Below are 19,590 nucleotides of genomic sequence, written 5' to 3' on the forward strand. Positions count from 1 at the left end.
CAGCTGTTTTCTGTCTTATATGTAAGACAGCTGTTTTCTGTCTTATAAGTAAAATAAGATACATTTTCCGTGGCCGGAGCAGGGTGTCCTTGGAAGTCTGGGCTGAGCTGCCCAGCTTCCCACCCAGCTGGCACCGTGTGTGCTCTGGGGCTCTGGGTGTGCTGCAGGTGGGGTGTGTGTTTATCTGTGAGCTTGTAGCAAAGTCTGAGCAGTTATTGTGCAAGTGCCTTCCCTTTGTGCTTTGCTTCTGCCGTGTAGGTGAGTTGCTGCACCCCTGTGCGCTCACCTGGGCCACCTGGAAACCTGATTCCTGACAGATATCATTTGTGTAACAGTTAAATTGAAACTGGTTTTCTCCTTGACCTTCTGAAATGCAGTTTAGCATGTCAGTAGTTCTTGCTTATAGCAGGCTGGTTACATTAAGGAAAATAAGGTACTTAAAACTCAGTCTAATACACAGACCCATCTTAATTCTACTAGAGGTTGTTAGAGGGTTGTAGTAGGGTTTATTTAAACTAGTTGGATATATTTAAAGAACTAACTCTCTATATTTTAGAGACATCAGTCTGATGTGTGTTGTTAGTTTGAATTTTATGTTACAGTTGTACTGCAGGTATTCATTCCCCTTAAAGTTCAGCTTTTCCCCATAATCTGCTGATCTGATGGTGTTGAATTGTGGCTGAATGTTGTCTTTGCATCAGGCTCAGTGACATTTGCTGTTGAGAGGAAATGTCTTACGGGCGAATGTTTTAAGTGCATTTGTTAATGCCAGATTAAGAATATGAATTGTTATTTTGTAACTAGTTATTTTACTAGATTTCGTAAAGAATTTTGAAGTTCTGAAATTGTTTTGCTTAACAATAGCCAAATGTGTTACAAACATTTCCCTCAAAGAAAGCACGTATGTGATACGCAGGGAAGCTTAGAAACACCATGTTTTTGCTAAAAAATGAAATCTAAAGAGACAGTATTATCTAGTTAATGAATTAGTTGAGAACTATTGATCTTGTTACCATGTCAGACATAATTAAAAACTGTCTTCGTCCAAGACAAGACCTTGACTGGTACTAGACAGTGCTAATCTGGTTTTTCAAATCTATTGGCTTCTGCTGTGCAGCCAGTAACACAAACTCAGTAGCTTTATTTTTCTTATGCAGGGAGACTCTGCTGTCTTGTTTTTTTGAAATTAAGGTCACCTATGACTTATGGCAGTTAGTTTTGTGAAGCTTATATAGCATTGAAATATAATTCAAGTTATTAATTTTATGTCACAAGATTATACAGTCTTAAAATATCAGTTACTTTGAGGAATTTGAAGTCTAAGACTGAAGCAGGACTATCGAAAACTTTGCTTTTGGTAGTCTTCTTTGTAATACAGACAGAGAGTTGAGGTGGAGAATATTATGAACATCTGTGCTGAGCATCATTAAACTTGAGACAGATCTTAAAATGCTGGTCACTGCCTGTGTCTTTTCTGACTCGGAATTTCTTTGTAAATCACTGGCAGAGCTCAGCTGGTGATGTTTCTATTAAGGAAATCTTGGACTAGAAATCAAGTGAAGTTTGTCAGTTTGGCTGCAGAGTTGGCCAGACCTCGTGACATCCAGCTGTGCACCAGATGCTTCCATGGCTGAGGAACACTGTGTGCTGCACAGGAACTCACAGATGGGGTGAAAGCAATTCCCTGGGGTTCCTCAGTCGCTGCAGGAGGGAACTGAGCTTCCCAGAGCAGGGCCCTCCCTTGGCTCGGGCTCTTGGAGGCAGCACTGGTTGTGTGGCAGAGCTGCCCCTGGAGTGCTGGTGAACTTGGGCAGCTGCAGTATCAGAAAGCACCAGGAGCTGTATCTGGCCCGAGTTCCCTTGTGCCGTTTCCCCCGCTGGCACCATCTGCTTTGGTCAGGCGTGTTCCTGGGTGGGATTTGGGCAGCTCCTGAACTTCCACGTTTGCAAAGGTTCACTGTGTTAACGAGCTGAACCAGGTGTTCTGTGCATCACTTCTTGAAACGCTGTGTTATTATGTATGCAAATAAAGCCTGTGAAGTGTAACTATAACTTCCTGTCCATCTGTGGGAGTCTCACCTCTGGTTGGATCCGTGGTATTATGAAAATCAGTTACCACACTTGAGCAAACACCTGAGAAATTCTACTCTATTTGTAATGAACCAGCTCTCGGTATTTTTAAATTAATACCAAGATGCAACAACTGTTGGATGCTCTTCCATTTTCCTCTTGCTAAATGAAGTAATCTGATATCAGTATTAGTGGCTGATTGTACGTGAAATGAATATACTTGAATGAATATACATTCATGAAATGAATAGATGTACGTGAAATGAATATACATAATTTTTTTTTCTTTGTTTACGTCTTTTTGTTTGAAGATATGAAAAGTAACTTGGACATCGTGCTTCCTTCCCTCTAAATGTGATAAAACCCCTTCAAGCAATAAAGCTTAATTCAGTACTTGTCACTCTCTAATTCTGTCAGTGTACGGATGAATACGAAAATATCACCTTTCAGGATATTCTACAATAAAGGTCTTGTCCCAGGCAAAGCAGAAGTTGATATTATGCAAATGGCTTCACTTGGTTCTGGTTACTTAAAGCAGAAATGCCCTTAAGGAACAGTGTATTGAACCTACTTGTGTCAGAACACTTTCCTAGGAAAATCCTGTTCTGCAGTGCCAACTGCCATATGCCGTCGGACTTGTGATTTATTTATGACTGCTCTATATATCAGGCAGGGCTATCATCATGGGTCTGGAATTCAGAAATATTTTGTCTATAGAGTTTGTGTTAAATAAGAGGATGGGTAATTTGACTTCTTCCTGAGAAGGACTTGTATGTTTAGCATAACGTTGTGTATGAAATCTACGTAGGACAGTATTTGTAAGAGTTTGGGTTTTGGTTTTTTTTTTTCTAGTTTGTGACTTGTGCTTTCTGCATTTGCCAAAACACAAATAAAAAGACCGAAACCAGTAAAAACAAACAAACAAAAAAAATCACCATGCAAACCCAACCACAAAACCTCCCACTTGTTTGCATTCAGTATACCAAAATTCTTGCCAGGTCCAGCTCCCAGACAAGCTACACATCAAAAATTCAGACAATTCAGTCGAGATCAGTGTAGAGTAGAACCTGGTATTAGCTGTCTGAGTTACAGACATGAAACCTGGGGAATGCTGAAGTTACTTCATGTTGAAGGTTATTCATCAGTGAGTGTTGGAATAAGCTTTTGTACAGCCATTGTGAAAGGAGGTGGTTGGATGCCTTAGCTCTGTATGTGTTATTTGAGACGGTTCAGGAACATTTCTAGTTCTCTTTTGTGTGGGATTTAGAAACAGCTTGTTGTAACAAATTCTACAAGTAGCTGTTTATGTTCCCTTACAGTGAATGCCGTTACTCTCTAATGTGTTAAATGTCTGTTTAGACATAAGAACATTTCATGTAAACTATTGGCAATTATTAACAAGCTTACACTTCAGAAGAACATGAAAGTTTCTAGAGAATTTTTAATTTAGCTGCTGTAATATTTTTTTTTTTTTGCTGTAGTTGCTGAAATTGTGACTGATTGAGTATCTGCTGGAGCAAAAGTCCCCCTATAGAAGCTGTTGTAACCTGAAGGGATTTATAGAAAAAAGGGTTAAATATTGAAATATGTTAATTAAAGGCAAAGGGTGATTACTGTGTTCTTAGCAAATAGCACCTGCTTATCTTAGGGCATGTGTTTAAGATGACATTCTGCTGTAGTCTGAGATAGTCTGGTTTAGGTGGTTCAGTTTGTAGAGTTAAAAACTTACTACAGGATCTAACCATGTTCTCCTGAGTCAGATGTCAGGCACAATTTTGAATTAGTATTTGCAAATCTAGAAATAATTGCACTATAAGCCTTGGAAAGTAGGTTTTGATACGGTGGATAAAAATATGTAAAATCTTGTTGAAAATCCAGTGATCTAATTGCTGAGTATCAGCCCTTTGGTAAGTGACTTTTATACAGAAAAATCTGGTTGTCCTGTGGACACTGATCACTCCTGCTAGTTTAAACAATGAAAATTGTCACCCCTTAAACTCTGCTTAGTTGTGAGAGAGAAACTCCTTCAATTTTTTTTCTGGTATTTCTTTTGGGAGGAGTGTGGGTGTAAGCTTGTTTTAGGAAAGAGATATTTCAGGAAGTGACTTCTTGTAGCTGGAATAAAAATTAGGTCTTGGTGGCTTGGAAGAAAACCAAGTGTCTCCTAGCACGTTTCAAAAATGTGTGAGTACTGAGAGCATTAAAATACATAAACAATGTTTTAGAGAGTCAGCAGAGCATCACAGGATAAAATGGTGAGGACAAAAACTTATATAAAAATGGTTGACTCTGGAATATAGAACTGTCTGGATAGCCAAACATTATCAAGCGTGGTAAGTACTTCTGAGACGTAGTTTTGCCTGCTGGCAAGATGCACTATTCCTAAGGGGGAAGTTTGGCAGCTTTTTTGGTCTTACAAGTGGGGGTGACATTACTTTGCTACATCAATATTAAATGAAAGCCATCCATGGTGGAAAGATAAGGGATAGAAATTTGTTGGAGGTGTTTCTTTATAAGGCATAATATAAAGCTCATTCTTTGTATATGGTGGTAGAATTAAAAGTTTAGAAATTTTGTAGATTAATCTTAATTTGTACTGTTTTCCAGTGCCCAAGATGTATGCAGTGTGATACAAAATTTGACTTCATAACTAGAAAGGTAAGAGAAATCAATGAAACTTAAAGCAGTAACTGTTGCAAAATACTAATATGGACTTATTTTGAGTTAAATGTAGAGGATTTCGGTTGAATGCCCTGCAAAGTCTGATGTAACTTAGTTTTTCTTTCTGTTCTGCCTTTTCTGAGTAGAGTCCTTCCTTTTGGTTCTGTTTCTTTGCAAAGCTTCTTGTTGCTCACTGTGTAATACAAGGGTTTTTTCTAAATTACTGGGTACCTGCAGGATTTACAGTCAAAGGAAGAGTTTGAGAAGCTCGTGCTGGAGTGGGCTGTTAACATCAGTACTGACATAGCACCCAAATCAACTAATTCAGTTGTGTTTGGGGAGAAAAATTAGTTGTGGAAATGTAATGTTTTCAGGAATAATGAATTATAGTCTTACATTAAAGAACCGTATTGTTAAAATGTAAAGAACCAAAACTCAGGTTTTCCTTCTGTTCTAAAAGTAAACCAGGATTTATCTTCGGTTTGGAATAGAGAATTTCTGATTAAAGTAGAAAGTATAAACTACATAATTAGTATGTATCTCACTGCATGAAAACACTAACATTAGAGTAATTATGTTCATTACATACCAGCAAGCAGATCACTGTGGAATGCTACTGGTGTGCAGAATATGACATGGAGAAGGAAAGTACTCTCCCAGAAAAGGCCAGCAATGGTTTTTAGGAGGGAATATCATTCCTTCATATAATTACACTGCCACTCTTTTAGCATGCCCTTGTGAAAGTGAAGAAAGATGGGGAAGTGTGACTTGTAGTGCAGTGACAAAGTCAATATTTTTTATTTATTATTTGGAGGGAGATGGAAGGACAAATTTTAAACCAGACACACTCATACCAGATAACAGGCTGCTGTATTTGACTTTTGTTAATTTTGGGAAGCAGTTGCAGGCAGCCCTGGGAAATAGGTACTCCAGAGAATTTTGCATTTGGAAGGAAAGCCTAGCACTGACCAAAATTGCACTGTATCAGTTCCTTGTATCAAACTGCTCAGGCTTGCTTTGAGCCACAAATTAGTTCCTGCTTGCCTGGGAATACTTGTTCTGTCACGAGAACTTGCATCAGGAAGATCTGCTGGCACTGTCACACCCCAAGAGTGATCTGGAGCACAAGCCACTTGTTGCAGATTTAAGAGCTGTGAAACACATTGCAATACTTGTTCTGGTTTTGCAACTTCATTGGATTTGTACTCTGCTGCCTGATATTTCTGATAGAGGAATAGCTTTAGGTTCTCAGTATGAAGATTTTTATCTTTTTTCCTTGGGAGAAACTTGAGAATAAGTTTTAAAAGAGAAGAATAGTATTTTCAGTTGAGGAAGAATAGAGACTTCAGTTGAAGTTTCCCAAGATCTTTGCTTGGAAGTAAGAAGGGACCTGGAAACCACTCTTGGGTTTTTATTGACAGTGAGGTGAAGGATTTGCTGGACACTGGAGAAGCCCTTTCCTCTCTGGTCTGCTTCAGAGGCATCTTTACAAGAGTGCCAGCAAAGGCTTAAAGTGCTGCTGGTCACGCTATACTCGGTCCTTTGTGTTCAATCCACAGAGATTTCTTTCTGCCACTTTAGCACTTACATTTCCTTTACCTGTCCCTCAGCCTGTACCTTTCACACCTGAGAAACTGTTGGGGAGGACGAGATGTAACATAGTAACCTTATCAAATTATCCCCTCCTAGTTTCCTTTGTAAATAAACAAACAAAACGTTCTCTCCTGCTTAGCATCACTGCCGGAGGTGTGGGAAGTGTTTCTGTGACAAGTGCTGCAGCAAAAAAGTGCCTCTGCCTCGCATGTGCTTTGTGGATCCCGTGCGCCAGTGTGCGGAGTGTGCCCTGGTCTCACAGAAGGAGACGGAGTTCTACGACAAACAGCTCAAAGTGCTCATGAATGGTAAGGACCCTGTGCACAGATGAGCTGTTGGACCTCGTTTGTGTTTATTCAAATTCTGATAAGCAGTAGGAGTAATGCCTCTCGTCCTGCAAGCTGCGCTTTTGTCTCCTTCTTGTCGTGCACCTTGTTTGGCAGGTAACAATTCTGTGTTAGCAGTTTATTTAGAGAGAGGCTCACACTTCTTAGAAGTGTTTACACCACGCTTCTTAGAAATGTTTACACCTCTCAGTTTATACTTTTTGGTCTTTAAAAATAGTGATTTAGTTAAAGACATATTTTTAATGCCTGTGAGAACAAATGTGTATGCAGTTGGCATTTTCCTTGAAATAATGCGACTTTTAACCATATTCCTGCATCTATTTAGCCATTAAATAAGGATGAAAAATACTTTAGAGTAGAGAATAGTTTAATATTTTCGAACAAGATACAGTGCTTGTTTCAAGCTTCATCTGAGAGCTTTGATCTTGCCCGTGGCCTACAGCTGTGGTTGATGGCAGATCATCCTGAGTGGCCAATTTTCCATAGGATTAAAAGTACATGCAGTATAGCAATTCGTGCTCCAATTACATTAAGAAAGCTGAATCTTCAGTTTTTAAACTATTCTGTGATCCTTGAGTGCCTTTTGATGGTCTCTCAGCATGATGCCAGTGTGCATACTGGGTAAGCTAAGCCCCACATCTGGCAAGCGTGGATACTCCTGGGGAGATCCCGGGATCAGAAGGAAGTGTGTTCATCCCTGTAGCACACAAATCATTCTTCACTCTGCTTTGCCATAGGGGTGTAGACAAGTTTTCAAACAATGTCTTCTAAACTGAAGACTTTTTTTTATAAAGCGTGTCCTGTTTGCCTTCACGTTCTGCTGTTCAAGTCTGAAGTTGTTCCTGCCTTGCTGTAGAGCCAGAGTTTGTGTTATTTTCTCATTTCCCAGACCAGCAGTATTGGGATGAGGTAACACAGGGACCATGAGGCATGGAGGAAGTAAAGGGGTTAGGTGTGTAGGCTGCTTGAAGTTATGAATCACTTCTCTAATGTAGCAATGATGATTTTCCCCATGTCAAAGCAGTTTTGAGGGGGAAGAAACACAACATGAAGGCTAAAGTTCACTGCCCTCACAGCAAGACTGAGCCAGCCTTCAGTAATGAAAAAGAGATGTCTTTGCTGTTTATTAAGCATAGAACTGAAGGTCATGTCCTGCTATTAGATTATTCTTTTTTTTTTGTTTTGAATACTGAAACAATAGCTTGTGTTATGATGACCACATAGGGTCTTTAATTGCCTGTCTTTGCCACCTCCAGTTCTCTTCTGATTTTTAAAAGATTCATCTTAGATATCATGTGCATTTCTACAGCACGTGGGAGAAATTACATAGCATGTGTGAAAGGTCCTGTGATTCAGAACATGATAATTAAAGATGAGATTTTTATACTTGAGTGTTCTGCTGATGTTAATCAGTTTAACATTTCAATTACTCTCTTTATTTCACCCAGTTTTGTGTATTAGTAGGTAAAAATTAGTTATCCTCTTTGATACTTGAATGTTCCTTCTTGAACTCTGCATTAGAATACTGAAACATTTCTTCCCAGGTGCTACATTCTTTGTAACTCTTGGAACATCTGATAAATCTGAACTTATGGTTTGTCGACTTTCCAGCAACCAGAGGTAAGACAGAAATTGCACTTGTAAACTATAGTATTGTTGCACTTACAGCTCTATTATCTGATACCCTAAAGAAACTATAAGAGTAATTGGAGAGAGTAATCACATGGAAAGGATAGATTTATTTATCTGACGTTACTGGAGTCAGTTTGTTTGAATTTATTAGGGGTGTGGATCAGAATGCCTTGGAAAGGTGGATCTCCACTCACTGATAATGCCTCTTGGTGCCACTGGAATACAGTGTTTTTGCCACCTAATAGGGGATCACAGGAAGCAGGGGCAGGGAAAAGTCTGTAGGCACTGAAAAAAGCTTGTTTTGGAATGATTCTAACACTACACCACATTGTTTAGCATTACAACCAAAGCATTGCTTTGGTCATCCCCTGTAATTTGGTTAACTAGACCACTTTGGACTCTGTTCACTTTTTCCTCTGGAGCTTTGGAGAATAAAATTTTGTAATAAAAGAAGAGCTTTTAATATTTTGGACGGGTCTCCTGGCAAACAGAACTATAGGTTTTGTGGGGTTATTTTCCTAAAACTGAAGACTTAAATGAAAAGTAACACTTCCTGCTTGATTTCTTTCCCTCTTCACCCCAAAGAACACATAAACAGCGTCACTGAGAGATTATGTTTATTTTTGTTTTCTTTGATTTGGACTTGATATTGTAGAAAAAAATTTATTTTTTAAAAAATGTTTTTCTTCTGTTATGTAGATACCTGGTTTTGGATGGAGACAGCCACTATGAAATTGAAATTATACAGATTTCAACAGTTCAGATACTTACAGAGGGATTTACTCCTGGAGGTAAATTTTTCTTTAATATAAATGAACTATTTAGAAAAAAATGTGACATTGTAATTATTGTTTGAACTAGACAGTGCAGTTCTAGGTTATTGGTAACTTCAGTGTAACTGTGTTAATTACAGCTGCTCTCAGAATAGAGTGCAGTGTGTGAAACCCTGTCCATGTGGCTACTGGGATTTTGGAGAAAACCTAAGAATTGAGAAATTCCTTTACAGCTGTAATATGGGACAGTGTCTCAATAAACCTGAGTAAGGGTGGTCATCATCTGTTCAGATCCTTTCTCTTGGCTAAATACAAATGTCTATTGATTTAAAAGCTCATAGGAGGAAACTGTAGTCTTTGGTATTAGCCTTTTCCATTTCAGAATCTAGCTGGGATTTCTCTTCTGCTGGTACAAGCAGTTGTTAGGAGAGTGGAACTGGGGGGGGAAAAAATAGTTAAACTATGCTTTTTAAATTTCATTCAAGATGAAGGGGTGGCCAAATGAAACTGGTAACATCTGTATTGGAGTGCAGCTACTTACTGCCTCATCTCTTACCAGATTTTAGAGTATTTCAGGATGAACTTGAATATGATTTGACTGAAATGAGAACAAACAAGGTCAGGAGTTTCAATAATTGTACTTTATCAACACCTCTGTCACTGCTGGGTTTTTCTAATTGCATAGCCTGTCTGTGCAGTATTCAGTCAGTGCAGCATGTTAACTTTAATAAACTTACCTTGGTATTCAAATCAACCAGATGTGCTGCTGAGTCACTTAATGCTTTAATTCCTTGTTCACTACTCTTCTGACTGCTTTATCTTTTTTCTGCCTGCCTTCCTTCTTGATGGTAGAAAAAGATATTCACACTTACACCAGCCTTCTGGAGAGCCAGCCTGTTACTGAAGGTATCAGCAGTGCCTTTGAGCGTGACTCACCTCAGCATGTTGGAATGACCCCCCTCACATCTCCCTGCAGTGCTGTTTATTTGCGTGATCTGTCGCTGCTGTTCAGTTTGAGTTGTGTTCAGATCTGACGTGCATCTGTTCCTTTCCATCTGTCTGTTTATTAAACCAAGAATGAATGTTTTGTAACACTTTGGAGGAGAACTAAAGCACTCAGGGCCTTCTTTAGACCAAGTGAACTGTTGTCCGTGCTGGAAGGGAGAAGGGAAGATGAGAAATGGTATCTTCAGTGGTACAGTGTTGCACACCACCTGCTTTAACAAGTGTGCTGAATTGGGTATACCAGAAATGAAAAATATACTCCCTGTGTGCTGTCCAGAAAGGCTTTGCACTGGAACTGTTAATTAATGGCTTGCTTTTACATATTTTTAAAAGAAAGAAGACTTCTTATCATGGAAGGTGTGTTCTGCCTGACTCAGTAATGTCCTGAAATGCCAGACATGGGCAAACTAGTCAAGGCTGTAGGTGTTTATTTCCACTGATTTAAATAGTCCCTTAGTCTGTTGTTCTGACTGGCAGATGCAGGGGAGCAAGTGATGAAGTTGAATTTCCATTTAGCCTCAGAGAGGAGCAAATAGCTACTTTGATAAACCCTGCTGTGGGCTTCTGACTGGATTGGTTAGACCGAGACTGTGATTTGTTTGGCTCCTCAGATATTGCAGTAACAGCCTTGGGGAGCCCTCTCACGCAGACACTTTTAAAAAGAGCTTTGCAAAGTGGCTCTGTGTGCTGGTGCTGCTCCTGGGGCTTAGTTTATGCTCCACTGCTGCAGGAAGTAATGATAATGAAGCATGGCATTCTGAAAGCTCTTGTTTAATTTGTGTATTTTTGCTTTGGTTTATCTTCATCTCTGCAGCCAGAGTAAGAGAGATACAAACGTCTGTGTATTGTCAGAGCAGCTTCTTCTGTAGCAATTTCCTTCAGGAAGTAAATTTGTCAGCTGTTATCTAGTCTTGCATAAGCATTTCTCTCAACCTTTGCCAGGTTTGGAGGGATTTCTGACTGCTGTGCCAGACTCTGTATCCAGCTTTGCCATCAAAGTGGATACTAATAGCTCATCTTACAGACTGCAGGCTACAGTGTGAAACTGTGGTACCACGTCTTGACATGATGATAGTAAATCACAAGGGTGTTCTCTGTTCGTGGCTTCACCTGATGGCTTATGCAGGTTCTGCCTCGGTGAGAATTAATCAGTTTTGAGGCTGCAGGTTCCACTGCCTGGCACTACCAGCTGTGGTCACAACCTCCTTGGATACAGCAGCTGTTGGTGCACCTGCAGCTGGTCGTGCTTTGAACCGAGCAATGAGCATGTTTCTGCAAACATGCTTATGAGCTGGACGAAGTTGTTTTACTTAGTTGGCAAAACCTGTTGCTGTTCAAGATGTTATTTCTCTTTCCAGGAGGCAACACTCGTGCCATAGGTATGATTCTGCAGTACAAGGTCCCTGGGTCGGAGGAGGTAACGCAGATGAAATTCACTGCCGGTGAGGACTTCAACTGTAACAGGAAGCTGTCAGCAAGCTGGCTGGCAGCTATGCATAAGGTAAGCACAGCAGCCAAAACTTAGAGAAGGCTTAGAAGAAAATCTTTACATGGGGTGTTTAGTAGCACTAAAGAGAGCAGGCTGCCTTAGGAGTATTTCTATTATTTTTTTATTAAGAGCTTAAGGGCCTCATTGCTTAGAAAACAGAACCTATGGATGGCTGTAATGAACATGACTTTAGATTTATGCTCAGATAGTTGAAGAAGTTATGCACTCTAAAGGATTTTCCAAGATCTTATGTATATCATTAGATGAAAAGAAGTAGGAATTAGACTTTAAAGTTCCTTAGGATTTTGTTTCTGGCTGATGAATGTGCATTATGAAATACTCTTTTGAACCTAAATTCAGCTAATTGTTTTTACTGCTTTATGAAGGCTCAAAGACATTGTTGATTTTTGAAAACAGAAGACTTTAATCTTTTGCTGTTAGGCCCTGTATGGGTAATGAAGAGTCATATTTCCTAAGTCAAAGTTATGGTGGAAAAAACCAAAGCCACACCAACTTCATTCATCTGTTCTGTTGCTCATCAGAACTGTGACTTATAAGGTGCCTGCCCAGGCAGGTGTGTGGCTGTTTGCTGCTTTATTGCCATTGTTGAGCTCCCCAGTTTTCCCAACCCCAGCATTTACCTCTGTTCATCCCAGTGTGCTCAAACTTTCTATTGCCGTGAAAATGCAGTCAGTACTTCCTGAATGCTAGTACATGCCTTGGGTGGAAGAAAATGGAGGAAGAATTTAAAGCCTTGGATTTAAAGGAGATTTTTGGAGGGGTAAAAAAAGGAGATGAGGTGGCTGCAAGTGAAAGTTCAGTTAACAAAATGACATTTTGCCCTGGTGTTTGTTAGGCAACAAAACTTCTCTATGAGTCCCGGGACCAGTGAGAACTGCAGACTTGGCCTCCTGAGGGAAGACACAGACACCAGCCTCCACAGACCTGCCTCTCACTTTTTGCTGATTTGACAGCTGGAAATATTTGCTGTTCTTGACTGTCTCATTCCAGTGTGGTTCATTATGTAAGAACTGGCAAATGCAATGTGAGTATTTTTTGAACCATGAGTATTCACGGTAGTGTGCAATATGTATACAGTTAATGCTTTAAACAGCCTCATCTTTTAAGACTTTGTATATTTTGTTAAGCCTTTACTGGCACTTAATATGAAAGTGACCTGCACTACAGCTAATGTACAGCACAACTTTTATAGTAACAATTATATAAACTGTTTGCTACAGAAAGCAAACAAATGTGTATGTCTCTTCTGCAGAGAATAGCTTTTGGGTATAGATCTCAGGTTTTTCCCTCTATCCAAATGTTTAAAATCAATGTACAAAAAAAATCTGCCTTAGATATGATTTTATAGAAATCACTTGGGTTTTTTTAAACATTTCATTTTCAACATCTAAATATTTCACCAAATACCACCAAATTTGACTTACATGAACATGACCTTGAAACTTCACTTCTGTAATAAATAAGCTTCCAGAATAATTTTTAGTTTTGTATTTTCTTTTTTGGTAACTAGCTTTTGTTAATCTAACTGTAATACTATTGAAATTGTATACAACTTAATGTACAAATATGAATAAATTAATTCACTTATTTAAAAAAATGAAGTGATGCTTAATTTTGTAACATAAAACTTCTTTAGTGATGGACACCGTGGTCTCTGAACCCTGAAACTTTCAACTTTTATAAACAGCACTTCAATTTAATGCTAAATTAATTTGTCACACTTGGAACACTGGAATACTAGTGTAAGGAGGTTTCAAAAGCATCTGGCAAGTCCTTTTCAGTGCAGCTTGTAAAAAACAATGAGGAAAGGTGAGTTTACAGCTAGAACCTGGCAAGCTACAGTTAGTGTTTTCATGCAGACTGTGACCAAACCCACGTCTGCTGCTGTGACCTCTATAAAGAGAGTGGAGAATGCAGCCATGCCTTAGCAGTACTTTATTGTGCACATTTACATGTTCTCTGAATTAGTGTATCATAGGCTCTTGAAATCATCACATTCATGTAGCAAATTCTTCAACAATAATACCCTTTCACTTTTCACCACAATATATACAGTTAATGCTAACCTGTGGTAAAAGCAAGTTACAGCACTGCAGAAATGGATATATAAATTATACACAGAACTTGTACATGAAGAGTTAATCAAATTGCATACTGTTAAATGGGATAAAATTACAAGAAATATGGCTAAAACTTATAATGGGAGATTCAAAATATACTTTTGGTATATAAAATCATGTACAATTAAAACTCCAGTGAAGTGCCTGTTTGTGGATTTTTCTTTTTTTGCTTGAAACTACAATGTAGTGGAACAGGTTATTGCATAACTTGCCTTGGCAGCAGGTGTAGGCTGCCAAGAACCACAGAAACTGTCCTCAAATAAGCTATTGCCTTTCTTAAATCCTTCTCTAAACCTTGTTTCTTTCTTCTCCTTGTCTTGGCATCTACACGACCCTCTTCCTACTTCTATCCCGTCCTTCATATTTTCTTCTAGACTGACTCAGGCAGACTTCAGCTGACACAGTATAACCCTCACCAGACTCTTACCCTTTTCAACTATTGCACTTTCATCCCTGCAGACGTACAAATCCTTTAGGCTGCTGCAACTTCAGTACTAACTGTTCTGTCCAGGCTGGACAAGCTCAGGTGGTTAGTAGGGAAACCTTTACATTTGTAGAGGTTAACACCAGTGCTGTAGGCTGAATAATAAGAAAATAAAACACCACGTGAGATACTGTGTAGGGACTTTGAGAAGTGTATAAATACTGTTGTTTTGTTAGTTCTCTAGCTTGATTCTAAATGCAAATAATGCAAGATGCTAGACTAGGTAAAGCTTTTGTTGGGGTTGTCCAGACTAGGATTTAAGTGTTTAGCATGTTGCCACCTAAAATCCTAGCCTACATCAAGCTTTGGTAACTACTTAATTATGCATGTAACAGGTGAAGATCTCGTGTCCTAGAACCCAAAGAGCTGATTGGTAATGAGAACTCAACATTCACTGGTATCGAACAAAAAAATATCCAAAATCCTGACGTGGGACAGTTGCTGTGGGGGGGTTGGAGCAAACCGGACAGCGCATCTGCACTCTGCAAGTGACACCTCTGAACATGGAACACAAGGAAGCTCCTACCACGGAACTTGGACTCAAAACACTGCTTTAGACGAGAGTTGGTGCAACGCTGTAGGTAGTGGAGGTATCGCTCTCCTCATCAGTGGTGGGTCACATAGAAACGATCCTCATTTACAAACTGCAGATCTTGAAAGTCGTGGATGCTGTCCATTTAACGAGAGAAAGCACCATTAAAACTAAATATCATAGTTTTATTTCTCTGTGTGAAATGATCAAAAATGATGGCTCCAGTGTATGTTTTAAGTTTCCAGTTACCAGCACGGTATTGCACTGTTGTAACAACTGAATTCAAGCAAGGGTTCGCTGTCGAGGTTTTATTCGTGGATATAACTAAAAAAAAAAAAAGAATAAAAATATTAGGCTTTGCATGGTTAATACCAACTTAAATAATTTTTAACCAAAGGGTAGTTTACTAACAAGAACTGAGTGATGAAGTGTTCTGGGGGTGAGATTTTTGTAAGCTACAGTATCTTCTTAGGCATCTTCTGAAACACTAAACCAGAAGCAGCAGGAGGCCAAGGATTGACTTATTCCTGCCAAGAGGAGCAACATCACTGCTCTGAAAATAACCTGGTGCATTTAGATCAAGATCCACACTAGACAAAGGATGCTTTTACATAAGTAAAAGAACTCCCTGTTGAGCACTTGAGAGAACTTATTTCCTGCTCTGCAAGGTTTCCTTATGCATGTCACCCTCTGTAGCTCTCTGCTTGGTCGCTTTACATTCCTGGTCTCTGATGACAACTGTGTTCCATCTGACTGAGAGCAGCATAAACGACTTGCCCACAATTGTCATCTTCAGGGCTCTTTCCTGTTTTAAACTCGCACATACTTATGTTCTTATCTTGTGCCGGGTACTAAAAACCTTCCCAAAGAACTTTCTGTGCCAAGGCTTCAAGCTACCTAATACAGCCACCACACTTTCCATAAGGGCTCTATGTTTTAGCCGGGGGGGGGAAAAAATCCCATTAAAGCATGAACTGTATTAAATATACTAAATTGCCAAATGAAAACCAGCACTAACAGTAGCCTCTCCTTTTTGTTTACAATGGCACAGAGGCCAGAGCGAATAAGGATAATCTGCTTTGCACCACTTCATAGTGGTATATCTGGATGATGCACAGAGGGATTCTGACCAAAGATCCCTCTTGTGTTCCTCCTTCAGGTACAAAAAAAAAAAAGAAGGGAGAGGGTGACTTAAGAAGAACTTACCCCAAGGAGGTTTTTAGGCACATAGCCTTCTTTGTCATTGAGGCGGGCCCACCACCACTCTGTTTCATTGTCATCCTTGCGCCTTAGAATAGTGATGGCATCGCCCTCGTGGAATGACAGCTCGTCATTGTTCTGGGCTTCGTAATCCCACAGGGCATACACCACCCCTTTATTCATCACTCCCAGCTTCTCTTGCACGCCTGTTAAAACAGATTGGAGAGCACACTTGATGGTAAAATAGCCTGGTTTTGTCCTCTTGAGATTTTTAGTATTGACACAGTGGCCCAAATATTAGTCTCCTATTAAAACAATTTCATGAACGGTTTTCAGCACTTCCATGGTGAAATGCCGTCAGAAATTTCACTGCATGATAGAACCAAATCTTGCAGAATAGTTTAGAGCATGAGGTTTTTCTCTTATTATATAGGTAATGGAAACTGCTTCCTACAGCAGGCCTTGTACAGAAACACTTGAGGTTTTTGAAAATCACACGATGTCAGATATACAGAACCTTAATGAAGCTTGTATACTCTGATGGAAATTAAAATTTGTCTGCTCCATCAAAGTGCTTTTCTGGCAAAATATCTCTTAGTAACTAAACACATTCTGTAAGTTAATTATTTATAAAGTACACTTGTTTCTTCATGTGATCTGCTAGAAATTTGTGCATCTGGAAGTTGGAATATTTCTGTGAAAACACTTGACAACTCGCTGTTACTGTCAAAACCTCCCTGTGGAAGCGTTTCCTTGAAATAAAGCCAAACTAAAACTTCAAAAATCTGTAACATCAGATTTTGCCTGTGAAGTAACTCAAAAACCAGAAGGACTAAGAGCAACATCATAACAAAAAGACAATTCTGTTTTTAGCACTTTGAAAGCACAGACACATGATGGGCCATATCATCATAGGGCCTAAGCAGATGTTTCATGCACATCAGAGAGACAAAACAGGATGAATGTTAGAAAAGCTAAATGAGTTTGTAAGGCAGTGTCATAGCTTACCATACAAGAACTGGGAACACTGAATATAACCTTCTTCCATCTCCTCACACTTGTCTGCAGCAGTTTCTATATCACTTATAGTTGAAGCAAAAATAGCTGCCCCAGATTCAACCAGTAGTTTACAGAGATGAACACTATTGCAAGAAGCAGCACAATGCAAGGGTGTCCTGAAATAAAGCAAAAAAATGTACATGTGAAAAAATAAACTTCTATGAATCCTAATTACTTTGTCTTGCAACGTAGAGCCTGTCTATTTTGAAAGGAAGTTGCTCTTTATGATTACTGTATGTTTATGTATTGTCCAAAACCTGTCAAGCAACTGGGTTGGATTCCAAGATTTACCTGACTCCAGTAAAGCCAAGCATTCTAAAATAGATGATAGCAAAAATACTGATTTTCACAGCTTACAGAGCTGCTGGGTATAAAGGGGTATTTTCCAATACAAGGAAACCTGAAAGGTAAAAACCAAGGTGAGGGTTCACATGCCCTCCCCAAACACTTCAGGAATACTACAGCTACCTGTAAGGCGAGACTCTTCAAGAACACCAAAATCTGTGGTGGGTTCCATGGTGATGAAACTTAAGTAAATTAACTTCTGTCATTGGTTATTTACAGTTTAATTATTTCACCATCTGAACAAGAAATGCAACTATACCACTAATTAAAGCCAAACTGTAGTCTAGTTTATGATTTAAGTGTGCATGCTGAGGAGCTGAACACAGTGTAACTTTGCATTTGAGTTCACCTCCACCCAGAGCTTAGAAAGTTTGCTTGGGATAAAGGGGAAGGAAATTGTTGCCAAAACAGGACTAGACTAAATTTTAAATGTGCATCCAGATGGTTTTTCTCCCAGATGCTGGGTTAAAAGTCTTGACACTTACCACCCATCGCTATCTGCTGCATTTACATTTACACCAAAATCGAGCAGGAACTTCACAATGTGGTGATGACCAGCACACACTGCATTATGCAAAGGTGTGATTCCTTCGTCGTTTGGTTTACTGGGATCATCAACCTGTTGAAAACATAAAATAGTTCAGCACTTTCTTTTTTCTAATTGTGGAATGAGGCTGTCACTGTTTAGAGCCTTACCTCATATATGATTCGTTGTACCAGATCAAATTCTCCCTCCAAAGAAGCATCCAGGAGGAGAGCCAAGGGATTGAACTTCACTCTCAAACCATGGCCTGTTCTTTCTGAGTTGGGTTTCTTCAAGTTGGTACGTTTTGTCTGAGTAGAGATGAAGGTTGGAAGGCATCATTTCAGGTTGTACAAGTGTGAAAAGGATTCGGCTATGAACCTCAGCTTCCTTAAATGGTATTTAGAACTAGGCAAACATTTATATTTAGAAGTCTCGAAATAAAAGGCCTGATATATTACTATGTCTTATGCAGTTAAAAAATGAAAAGGCAAGCCAATATAATTTCAAAGCTTCTAAGTAAAAGATAGTGAGTATAAGGAATGAAATAGTTAAGTCAATCTTTTTTTAAGCATCATCATCTTAATTGTATTTAATATAAGCTGAATGTGTTTCTGGTGGATTGTCTGAAACACTGTGAAAACTTTTGCTTAGCCTGGAAAGCACAACACTGTTAAGACTGAGTTATCAGTCTGCACTCAGAGAAATCTATGCCTTGAATTAGCAGAAGTCTCTGCTATAGTTGAGTGTTTGCTGAAGGAAAAAAAAGTACAGAACATGAAGGTATTTTATGTGACATTCTAGCAGGTGTTATCAGAAGCAGCATTTTCAAGATCTGAAACACATTTAAATGTGTTTTGAGAATATTCTGGATCCTTTGCACGTGTCCTTGTCACTTTCTGGGGAAAAAAATAATCTATTATTAACTACAGTTTTTATAGAAAGCTTTTAGTCTCTAGCTCTCTAAGATCTGTTTTCACTTATGCTCCTATTTAGTATGGCTATTTCAGGTTGGAAAATAAACGCCTCACAGTATGAATAATATCCATTGCTGGCATATTCCATTCTCCCAGAAGTACCCTGGCCCATATGCTCATGGAAGATGCATACAAGGCCTTGTGCACACTGCAGTTAAATTCTCAGAGGAATGCAAGGTCCCTACCTGAGTCAAAAAATGGAGATGAACATTGGTTTCAAAGTGTGAGTCACATCACAACAACTAAGACTAAAATTCAGTTTTCTCTGTATTTTTCAATTCTACAAATGCGGTAGATTTTGGCAATGACAAGTATTTAAAGATTTTGGTGCAGCTGGAGGAGGGACTTTGGAAGCAACTCAAACTATGCGACAAGCCCATTAGGAAAACATTTTTGCTATCACAAGTCAGCTGTGCTGCTGTTGGAGTTAGCCCTGGTCTCACATCTCTGTGCTGAGGGCAAAAGGAGGGCACTCCCCCTCAGAACAGCTATTTCATCTTGCCTGCAAATTAAAAAGCTTCACACTGACATAGCTTATCCTTAGTTTTGTACACATAGTTATCTTTGCAGGCCTGGAGAAAATAAAAAAAAAAATAAATTTAATGGAATCTCAAATTCCAGAATTAGTTCTACAACAAGAACCCCCAAAAAGTTCTAAAACCTACATACACAACCTCCTCTTGCCTGTATACATATTTTCCTTATTAACAGCTACAGCAGTAAAGAAACTAATCCATCAGAATTCTCCCTGGAATTCCT

General features: G+C 39.2%; 2 protein-coding genes across 8 annotated transcripts in view; one reads left to right on the forward strand and one right to left on the reverse strand.

Annotated features, from left to right (window-relative positions):
- The first annotated feature begins 3,178 nt into the window (after nt 1-3,178).
- On the forward strand, nt 3,179-13,188 carry ZFYVE21 (zinc finger FYVE-type containing 21). Its single transcript, XM_018082226.2, has 9 exons — nt 3,179-3,214; nt 4,371-4,403; nt 4,678-4,728; nt 6,464-6,632; nt 8,216-8,291; nt 9,003-9,094; nt 9,929-9,982; nt 11,440-11,582; nt 12,427-13,188. Exons 1-9 carry the CDS (start codon nt 3,179-3,181, stop codon nt 12,460-12,462), a joined length of 690 nt encoding a protein of 229 aa, XP_017937715.2. The 3' UTR covers nt 12,463-13,188.
- A 323-nt stretch (nt 13,189-13,511) lies between these two features.
- Nucleotides 13,512-19,590, reverse strand: part of PPP1R13B (protein phosphatase 1 regulatory subunit 13B) — a 69,149-nt gene continuing 63,070 nt past the window's right edge. For all 7 annotated transcript variants that reach the window (XM_029964077.1, XM_018082184.2, XM_018082185.2 and 4 more), the window contains 5 exons: nt 18,028-18,165; nt 17,817-17,950; nt 16,936-17,102; nt 15,934-16,133; nt 13,512-15,051 (listed from right to left, as the gene is read on the reverse strand). In XM_029964077.1, the coding sequence (XP_029819937.1) occupies nt 15,010-15,051; nt 15,934-16,133; nt 16,936-17,102; nt 17,817-17,950; nt 18,028-18,165 (681 nt within the window). In that variant the 3' untranslated portion in view covers nt 13,512-15,009. The remainder of the gene's footprint in view (nt 15,052-15,933; nt 16,134-16,935; nt 17,103-17,816; nt 17,951-18,027; nt 18,166-19,590) is intronic.

This window comes from Manacus vitellinus, unplaced genomic scaffold, assembly GCF_001715985.3.
Source record: "Manacus vitellinus isolate BGI_N305 unplaced genomic scaffold, ASM171598v3 scaffold_6_pilon, whole genome shotgun sequence".
In the NCBI taxonomy this organism is placed as follows: Eukaryota; Metazoa; Chordata; class Aves; order Passeriformes; family Pipridae; genus Manacus; species Manacus vitellinus.

What these genes read in the sequence shown, in the direction of transcription:
- ZFYVE21 (XM_018082226.2), top strand. Translation starts at nt 3,179, where the DNA reads ATGCTGAAGTTACTTCATGTTGAAGGTTATTCATCA. An exon ending in TTGACTTCATAACTAGAAAG is followed by an intron (nt 4,729 to 6,463) that starts GTAAGAGAAATC and finishes TCTCCTGCTTAG; the next exon opens with CATCACTGCCGGAGGTGTGG. An exon ending in AGAGGGATTTACTCCTGGAG is followed by an intron (nt 9,095 to 9,928) that starts GTAAATTTTTCT and finishes TCTTGATGGTAG; the next exon opens with AAAAAGATATTCACACTTAC.